This window comes from Poromitra crassiceps (genome assembly GCF_964638095.1).
Source record: "Poromitra crassiceps genome assembly, chromosome: 13".
Lineage (NCBI taxonomy): Eukaryota > Metazoa > Chordata > Actinopteri > Beryciformes > Melamphaidae > Poromitra > Poromitra crassiceps.
Window position 1 is genome coordinate 29,871,283 of NC_139644.1, and position 10,370 is coordinate 29,881,652.

The 10,370-nt window shown below is 45.7% G+C and overlaps 1 protein-coding gene across 1 annotated transcript in view; it reads left to right on the forward strand.

Annotated features, from left to right (window-relative positions):
- Window positions 1-389: 389 nt before the first annotated feature.
- Window positions 390-10,370, forward strand: part of cacna1aa (calcium channel, voltage-dependent, P/Q type, alpha 1A subunit, a) — a gene marked incomplete at both ends in the record, with an annotated part of 192,414 nt that continues 182,433 nt past the window's right edge. The window contains one exon of the mRNA XM_083648784.1: window positions 390-716. Coding sequence (XP_083504910.1) covers window positions 390-716 — 327 coding nt within the window. The remainder of the gene's footprint in view (window positions 717-10,370) is intronic.

The following is a 10,370-nucleotide window of genomic DNA, read 5'->3' on the forward strand; positions in this document are numbered from 1 at the left end:
GATGTTAACTCGCTACAGTCTCCCAATGATTGTAGCCTATGTTAGGGCGGTTGCTGGTTTATATGGACATAGGAACGAACTAAGAGAGTAGATCCCCAAACCCCTGTGCAACCAGCCAGCCAACCGACCGCACATTTAATTTTCTCACACCCACAATTGGCCACTGGCAGAGACGCACAGAGAGCAAGACGGTATATGCATGGGCGTCCTCGCATGCTAGAGCCAGGGGCCGCATCTCACTGCTCTCCACCCGTCGGGTGCAGGTGTTCAACCCGTTGTGCATATGAGCCGTCCTGATCCAGATGGGATGTAATGTTGTGTGGCCGCACTGCTGAGCATTGGTCTCCGTCTCCGCTGCTTCGTGAAGATTGGCTTTCGGTGTCCAGAGAATGGCGCGGTTCCCAGATGACGCGCCGGCCAGGTACGGCGGGCATGGAGGGCCCGGCGGAGGGGGCCCGGGCGGCCGCGGCGGCAGCAGGCAAGGAGGACCCCATGGACACGGCCACGGGCACGGGCCTCCCGGAGGGCCCGGGGGCCAGAGAATGTACAAGCAGTCCATGGCGCAGAGAGCGCGGACTATGGCCCTCTATAACCCCATCCCGGTGCGCCAGAACTGTTTCACCGTCAACCGCTCGCTGTTCATCTTCAGCGAGGACAACTTTGTGAGAAAATACGCCAAAAAGATCACCGAATGGCCATATCCTTTTCTGTCATTGGTGCACAGTGAGTAACACTGCTACACAGTAGGCCTTGCCGGGGCAGTAGGCCTACTGTGTAGACAACTGTTTGATTGTATGGTTCCCATTTTTTCTTATTCCAATGGGTGGGAGGCCTTTTGATGACAAGTGGCATGTTGGATAAACCATATAGGTGGAGGCCATAGAAGAAATAGGCTTTTGCACGTTATTTATAGTATTGGGAATGTCCCATTAATGAGTGGAGGTTGACCAATTACTGGTACTACCACCACAGGCCCCATGATGAGGCTGTTTATCACTATCAATCACAGTTAACTCGCTGTCACCATAATGTGTGACATTTAGTTCTCGTGTGTATCGTGTGTGTGTGTGTGTGAGAGAGAGAGAGAGAGAGTGTGTGTGTGTGTGTGTGTGTGTGAGAGTTGGGGGGGGTGTCTGTGGGGCGCTGCTGGTTGCTGATGTCAGCATACAGTGTAGGCCCAGCGCCTTCACACGGGCAGAGAAATAGGAGAGGATAGGGGGAGGGGAGGAAAGGTGCGAGAGAGAAGCTACTATTTGGTTGTGTGTGTGTGCGTGTGTGTGTATGTGCGCGTGTGTGTCCCATTAGTGGCATGCACACACCATATCTGGAAAGACACCTGCATCATGCTGATATGGGAGCTTGTGTGTGTGTGTGTGTGTGTGTGTGTGTGTGAGTGTGTGTGTGTGTGTGTGTGTGTGCGTGTGCGTGTGTGTGTGCGTGTGTATGTGTCCGTGTGTGTGTGTGTGTGTGTGTGTGTGTGTGTGTGTGTGCGTGTGTGTGCGTGCGTGTGTATGTATCCGTGTGTGTGTGTGTGTGTGTGTGTGTGTGTGATAGAGAGAGAGAGATAGAACATGTAGGTTTGTGTGGGTGTTTGTAGGTTACATTAACTTCCTCATTGACAGTATTTCCATGTTTTCTATTTTGGAGACGACTCATCTTAATCATACTGGATGCAGGCATCATTGAATGGATGTGCCATCATTTAAAATTGTGTGTGTGTGTGTGTGTGTGTGTGTGTGTGTGTGTGTGTGTGTGTGTGTGTGTGTGTGTGTGTGTGTGTGTGTGTGTGTGTGCGTGCGTGCGTGCGTGCGTGCGTGCGTGCGTGCATGTGTGTGCTCAAATATGTATGCATGGAAGCATGTTTGTATGCGCACACGTTCCAACCACGATGCGTGACAATGTTAAATTAAACCCCAGGCATGCCACTGCAATTTCATCTTTCAGATTCCGGCACATTGCACCATTCTGGGGAGAAATGGAGAGTGATTTCTGCCTTTCTTTCTGTTTCAAGATTTGTGTGTATGTGTGTGTGTGCATGCACGTGCGTGCATGAGTGAATGTGAGAGTGTTAATGACGAGAGAGGAAATCGGAGTAATGATTGTATTGATCCGTCCTGATGCTTGAGCCGTGACATAACTACACACACTAATTGGACGACTCCTGGAGAAATGCAGGAGCTACTTATAGTGCCTCTCAATCATTTCTATTCACTATCTAAATACACACTTGTGTCTTACTGAGTGAGGGAGAGACATAGGCAGACAGAGAGAGAGAGAGAGATTGTGTTTGTAAGGAAATCAGATTTTGTATATTTGAAGATTTCCAAAGCAATAATGTATCCATCTGTAAAATATAGAACAGCTAGAGTCTGACTGTAAGATGTCATTTTGTCAACCTAACTGGGCGTTCACACCAGGATGATTTGGGCAAATTTGCACGATGGGATTACTTACAAAGTCAATGCAAACGCGCGAGTAGATGCCATTTCGCCCCGGGCGGTGCAAACGAGGCGATTGACGCAAATCTTCGTGGCGTGAATGACGGGATTTTCGTCTCATCGCCTGTTTGGTCGAGTTGACATTTTTCAACTTTGGCGAATAATTCAGCGAAGCTTTTTTCCGCCTTGCTGAGAACGCACAGTTGAATTGCTTTTTCATCCTTTAATAAAGTACCATCATTTGTTAAACTTAGTACTGCCAATCATTTTGTAAAATTATTTTCGAGTGCTGGATTTCTCTAACCTTGCGATGGCAGCTGGATTCGCAAGATCACAATTGCACGAGAAATCCATCCCGCCGCGCTCCAAGCTATTGGTTTAACTCTGTCCCAGCAGTGAGCCGGACCAATCAGCATCCAGAGGCAGCTACAGGCGGGATTTAGGTGTGACGACAGCGAGAAGCGAGTCTGTGATAGACGGTGATAGACAGATGGTTCATCCAATCAGCTGCCAGTTATTTTTTGAACGCGCCTGGCCACCTGCCCTTTTCAAAACAGTTTCCAAAGATGCCTCCCAGAGGGTTCTGTGTAACAAATCTTGAGAGGGCCTTTCTGTGTGGAGTTTGCATGTTCTCCCCGTGCCCCCTGGGGGTTTCCTTCATATAGGAACCCACACCAAAACATGCAATATCCTGGTTGCTGATGTGGTGCCTCCTCTGGTCGTTCGGGACGCCTGTTCGGAGGGAGGGGAACTCGTTGAATAGTGTGATCCTCCCACGTGCGGTGAAGCTTCCCCTGTCAGGTGAAAAGAAGCGGCTGGCTAACTGCCCATGTCTCGGAGGAAGCATGGAGCCAGTTTCGGCTCTCCCCAGATCGGCAGAGGGTGGAGCAGCAACCAGGATTAATAAATTAAAATTAGCACTAATGGGGGATAAAAATGGGTTAAAAAAATTGTGGGGAAAATATATATAAATCTTGAGAGGAAACAATGTAGTAAATCTATTATTTATGGGCTTTTCCAAATGTTTTGAAAGACATTACTTTTTCAAATTATTACATGTGTTTTTCATTACCGGTATGTACAAAATATGATTATTATAGAAGCCTGTTTTTATACAGATCATATCGACTTCAGTGAATATTGGTTATCGGCGATAACAGCATAGTTTATCGGTTACCGTTATCGGCCACAATTTTCACATCAGTGCATAACTAATTGAAAAGCTTTCAGACATTGGAACATGCATATTGGTCAAATAAAAAATGTCAGATGGCTATTTCTTCCAATCTAACCACCATAAGTTGCAATGGTGTGTAATTTAATTGCTAAAATAGTAGTGGGTTTTCACGACTTTTAGATCATGTGTGTAACCTATCTGCTCTGCTGAGATGATTGAGTGTGTTTGTGGTTTGTGGGAACATGATGCAACCATCATCGTGGTCTCTGATGGTGTGAAAGGCTAGACGAGGTTTTATAATATCTGTTTTTCTCTGAATTTGTCCATACAGCCACCTCCTGTCACCATTTTCTTTATGTTCCCCTCCATCGCAGTCTCCTTTCCTCTTTCTCCTCATTTCTTTCTTTCTCCTATATCCAGTGTACTGGATGTGTTTTTCTTCTCTCCTTCTCCTTCTCTTAGTCCCTTGTGTCCTTTTTCTCTCCCAGTCGGCTATTTCCACAATGTGCTTATCAGGGAAATTGTCATTGTTCTCCAGGCGCTATTCAGTCCCAACACCAACACATTAACTAGTCCATCATGGGCAACCTTGAGTACGTCAGTTGAGACAAAGGCTATCGTTGGCATATTGTACAGCGTCATGTGGATGATGACAAATAACCAAGCTCAGGTTAGACTGAGACACACAATGGGTTTCGTTATAAAATGTTATTTTGAGATCTCTTTTTTTACCTGAATCATCAATTGACATTGATCATTGATATTTAAAAAATGAAAGTCACCGCATCTTCTGTAATATGAATTTAGCCACTAAAGGTCCTGAGATATAGTTAATAACCACTTATAATGTCATCCATTTATTGTGAATTATTGAGTCATACTTGCCTGAATCGTGTTTAATTGCCCATCGGGTTAGGTCTTGCTAAATTGTCTATGTGCTAAACCGTGAGTCAGTTGAGTGAATCTGCCCTCTGCTAGAGCCGGTATAGTAACCTAACCCTAACCCTAACCCTCTGCTAGAGCCGGTATAGTAACCTAACCCTAACCCTAACCCTCTGCTAGAGCCGGTATAGTAACCTAACCCTAACCCTCTGCTAGAGCCGGTATAGTAACCTAACCCTAACCCTCTGCTAGAGCCGGTATAGTAACCTAACCCTAACCCTCTGCTAGAGCCGGTATAGTAACCTAACCCTAACCCTCTGCTAGAGCCGGTATAGTAACCTAACCCTAACCCTCTGCTAGAGCCGGTATAGTAACCTAACCCTAACCCTCTGCTAGAGCCGGTATAGTAACCTAACCCTAACCCTCTGCTAGAGCCGGTATAGTAACCTAACCCTAACCCTCTGCTAGAGCCGGTATAGTAACCTAACCCTAACCCTCTGCTAGAGCCGGTATAGTAACCTAACCCTAACCCTCTGCTAGAGCCGGTATAGTAACCTAACCCTAACCCTCTGCTAGAGCCGGTATAGTAACCTAACCCTAACCCTCTGCTAGAGCCGGTATAGTAACCTAACCCTAACCCTAACCCTCTGCTAGAGCCGGTATAGTAACCTAACCCTAACCCTCTGCTAGAGCCGGTATAGTAACCTAACCCTAACCCTCTGCTAGAGCCGGTATAGTAACCTAACCCTAACCCTAACCCTCTGCTAGAGCCGGTATAGTAACCTAACCCTAACCCTCTGCTAGAGCCGGTATAGTAACCTAACCCTAACCCTCTGCTAGAGCCGGTATAGTAACCTAACCCTAACCCTCTGCTAGAGCCGGTATAGTAACCTAACCCTAACCCTAACCCTCTGCTAGAGCCGGTATAGTAACCTAACCCTAACCCTCTGCTAGAGCCGGTATAGTAACCTAACCCTAACCCTCTGCTAGAGCCGGTATAGTAACCTAACCCTAACCCTCTGCTAGAGCCGGTATAGTAACCTAACCCTAACCCTCTGCTAGAGCCGGTATAGTAACCTAACCCTAACCCTCTGCTAGAGCCGGTATAGTAACCTAACCCTAACCCTAACCCTCTGCTAGAGCCGGTATAGTAACCTAACCCTAACCCTCTGCTAGAGCCGGTATAGTAACCTAACCCTAACCCTCTGCTAGAGCCGGTATAGTAACCTAACCCTAACCCTCTGCTAGAGCCGGTATAGTAACCTAACCCTAACCCTCTGCTAGAGCCGGTATAGTAACCTAACCCTAACCCTCTGCTAGAGCCGGTATAGTAACCTAACCCTAACCCTCTGCTAGAGCCGGTATAGTAACCTAACCCTAACCCTCTGCTAGAGCCGGTATAGTAACCTAACCCTAACCCTCTGCTAGAGCCGGTATAGTAACCTAACCCTAACCCTCTGCTAGAGCCGGTATAGTAACGCCACTGATGCACCTATCAATCATAAGGTCATCTCAGGTAAAGCCAGCGCCCGCTGCAGCACAGTGGATGTGACTGTGTCATCTGCTGCTCTGCTTTCACACTGCTGGCTCAAAGCAGACCCAACTGAGCTGAGCTGAGCTGAGCTGAGCTGTGTTGTGTTGTGTTGTGTTGTGTTGTGTTGTGTTGTGTTGTGTTGAGTTGTGTTGTGTTGTGTTGTGTTGTGTTGAGTTGTGTTGTGTTGTGTTGTGTTGTGTTGTGTTGAGTTGTGTTGTGTTGTGTTGTGTTGTGTTGAGTTGTGTTGTGTTGTGTTGTGCTGTGTTGTGTTGTGTTGTGTTGTGTTGTGCTGTGTTGTGCTGTGTTGTGTTGTGTTGTGTTGTGTTGTGCTGTGTTGTGTTGTGTTGTGTTGTGTTGTGTTGTGTTGTGTTGTGTTGTGCTGTGTTGTGTTGTGTTGTGCTGTGTTGTGTTGTGTTGTGTTGTGCTGTGTTGTGTTGTGTTGTGTTGTGTTGTGTTGTGCTGTGTTGTGTTGTGTTGTGTTGTGTTGTGTTGTGTTGTGTTGTGTTGTGTTGTGCTGTGTTGTGTTGCGCTGTGTTGTGCTGTGTTGTGTTGTGTTGTATTGTGCTGATGGCAGTTACTAGAACTGCATCATCTAATAAGCAGTGATTTGAAGAATCTTTTCATAGTTGATTCATTACATCATCAGCCAACATAGATGATTTGCCAGATTAATCTGTGTGGTTGATTTGGTGGATTTATGGTTGAACTGACGGATGTTTCAGTGAATGGGGATTGAAATAACGACTTGATTCACCAGATTTATGAGTCTCAGTGCTCAGTGGATTTACTTTATGACCTGCGGCTTTATTTAGTTGTGAACTGACTCTGGGCCCATGGGAGTATCATATAAATTACTATTCTCTCACATCCATTTAGATACACAGATATTTGGCTGTTTAATTAGAATTAGCATTGCAGAGTTCAAGTCGGTGACTGTACATTTCATGTTTAAAACCAAGCAAATAGGCCCATACACAGCATTATTGTTCAACAAACATGTTTTCAGATATGAATAATAAACTAATAATCAAGTCTCAGAAATGCATTTTGGGACAATTTAGTGTGCATTATGGATGTACAGTGTTTCCCCTAGAAAATCTTTCAGGCCTGGAGGGATTTCGAAACGTATCCCGACCGCAACGGTGGGGGCCCTCGCTGGCGACACTAAACTTTTAGCTAACGTGTTCGCATCGATGCTGATACTTGGGATGCAATGGCATCCCAAGTATCATCATGCTATTATGGGATGCGATGCGAACAGTTGTATTATGGGATGTGTGTTTCCCAGGGAACGACACACGTTGACACGTTTTGGAACAGCGCTGCACGCTGGCACGATGCTCGTAAAAGCAAAATGCTTAGTTTTGAATGATTTGGCATCTTCTATTACTGTCAACACTGTCAACACCAGTATTGTTGTATTGTAATAATATGCCATAAAGGTTTATTGAAATTTTGGGGAGAGCAGGGGGGGGGGGGGTTAATTTTCTTTCTGGCCTGGCGGGGGCGTCGTTTGCCTGGCGGACCCGCCAGGCCTGTAGAATGGTAGGGGAAACACTGATGTAGATGCAGGTACTCCTACTGTACCTAATTCAATGACAGTTACTGAAATAATTGAAAGCGAGGTGGCAAAGTTACTATAGAAATAGGAGAGGGGGGGTGCTGCACACTCAAAGAAACAGCGTGAAGAATGATTTAATGCTCATACCAATGCTTTGGCCATATTGTTTTTAAAAAATAGCCTTTTTATTTTTGCAGCTTTGAGTGTGCAGTATTTTTTCCTTGTCTATAATTACAGAAATAATACAATGAAATATACCTGGCCCAGTGGTCTCTCTCGCCAGCCACAGCCTGATCACCAGGCCAACCTGGTCCAGTGGTCTCTCTCACTGGCCACAGCCTGATCACCAGGCCAACCTGGTCCAGTGGTCTCTCTCACTGGCCACAGCCTGATCACCAGGCCAACCTGGTCCAGTGGTCTCTCTCACTGGCCACAGCCTGATCACCAGGCCACCTGTGACCAGGAAGAGAGCCGGGGGAGCCGGTGATGTAACGAGGAAGTAACGGCTGGCCAGAGCTTCGCCCTGGCTGGCACTGTGAAGTAGCCGGTTGTCACTCCATGCATAAACTGCATGTGAAATTTGACTTTTTCTTGTTAAATGCACATATTTTGAAAGTGTAAAACCGTGGTATTTCTACGCAATGGGGTGAGACTAGGGCTGTTCGATAAATCGATTTTGAATCGTAATCAAATTAATTAGTTAGGACGATGTTAAAAACGCGAAAATCGTAAAATCGATTTACACTTCAACTAGGGTAATTACGTTACGGTGGGGCGGCTCTCTCTCATGTACGTTCTCAAACGTTGCCTTTACAGTTCACATAATAACAAAACAACACGTGAGGCCACCGAGTACTGATAGATTGGCTGTATTCATGGCTGTAACTTAGCAGCCTCAGCTGACTCACCTGTCCCTGTGTGTCTGAATTTCCCCCTAACTGCTATCGCAGTTCCCCGCATGACTGTTGTGACTTTGTACGCGACAATATCCGTGGGAAATGGCAAAGTCAACTGAATTTCAAAATAAAATGGAGTTACTACAACAGTGTTGAGCACAGAGAGAGAGAGATTGACGGGTGGCTATCACGTGGGGCTTTCTCCCCGTCGGCAAACAAATCTTCAGGAGAGAGAATAGCGACCGAAGAAGCAAGATGGACAATGTTGTTGTGCCAGCAGATATTCTTGCAAGATTACGTCTCTAAAAAGTCAGACTATAGTCAGACCTGGTTATACATATCCAGCATCAATAGAACATTAACTCATTGAGTGCCAGCCACTTTTGGAAAACGGATGCTCCCAGTGCCAGCCCTTTCAGAGCGTTTTCAGTGATTTCTCGAGGCCCACAGAATATTGTGTGATATTACTATGTAAACACCGAACACGCCCAAAGAACGATGAGACTATCTTGTATCATCAGCAAAAAAAAGTTTATTGATATCATTTTCCGTTCTATAGTTATGAGCAGTAGAAGATAGGTTGGTTTCAGCAAAAACAGACGTTTCAAACTAGAAGCTGAGATAATGAGCCTTTTGTGAAATGAAGCATTTCAAGCACATCACTGACTCTGAAGCTAATATTTTCTGATGTAGTGACACCTCAAAAATAATTTCCTTCAATAAAAGAGCGAAAACAAAGGAATTTTGATGGCAAAATAATATTTTTTAGCTGAAACCAGCAGCGCTGGCCCCTGCGTGCGCAGACCCTACACTTTCTTGCTGGTCTTGATTTACTGCTGGTGGGCATCAGATATTCTAGCTTGTGTTTGCCAATCTGTCTGTCCATTGAGCCTGCTGTCTGGGTCGGTGTTGTATGGTGCCCTGCGTGCCCCACCCCCCTCAACTGCACACTCCTCCTCCGTGGGAGTGGCTCTCTGCTGCATTTGCTCTGCATTGAAAAGTGCGCTACACCCAGCTTTTTCACAGCGTTCTGCCGTTTTTGTCGCCGGCTCCCAGCGCTTCCAGCTGAGAATAATGTAACCTTTTCTGGCAACTAATCATGTGGAGGGGCTATCGCAGCGGAGACGGAGGGGCTCAATTGTGGGAGCAGATTGGCTGCTGCAGGCACAGCTAACGTTATGCTTCATGCATATCGATGCATACCGATGCGGTTTCCGTTTCCCCATGACTTCTTCTCTGTTTTTTCCTCACCTTTCTCTAATCTGGAGAGCACTGTCACCACCTAATGGGTCCGTAAAATAGCTTATATACCTTCAACATCCCCCATATTTTTACAGGAGATGCATCAGGCTTTGATCCACGTCCCACCGTCAAAAAACGCAATTGACGACTTTAGTCGTCATTGGCACTAGGGGTGGGAATCACCAGATGCCCACGATACGATACTGAAACGATACTTGAGTCACGATACGATAGTATTGCGATACTGCGATATTTTCGATATTGCGATATATCGATATTGCGATATATTGAATATTGCGATATTTCGATATATTGCGATTTCTTACTTTTTCAACTGCAAATGATGTCCCCAAAGGAAAACTTTGTCAACATCTGGTTTATATAAGAACAATTTTTCAGTCTGTACATCTGACTTCAACCATTTTATTGCAGCAACATTGTCAAGTAGACAGACCAACAACTTTCATAAAGTCATGTCATAGTTGCATGCACCTGACAAACTGAACTGTTTGTTACAGTCTACTTACAGTCCACCTTAACTGGATGTGTGTGTGGTCTACTGTACTTATGTAGTTTTTGCAACTTCACTTCACTTACACAAAACATTTTGTGCAGCCCATTCAGTAACTGGGGAATTTGT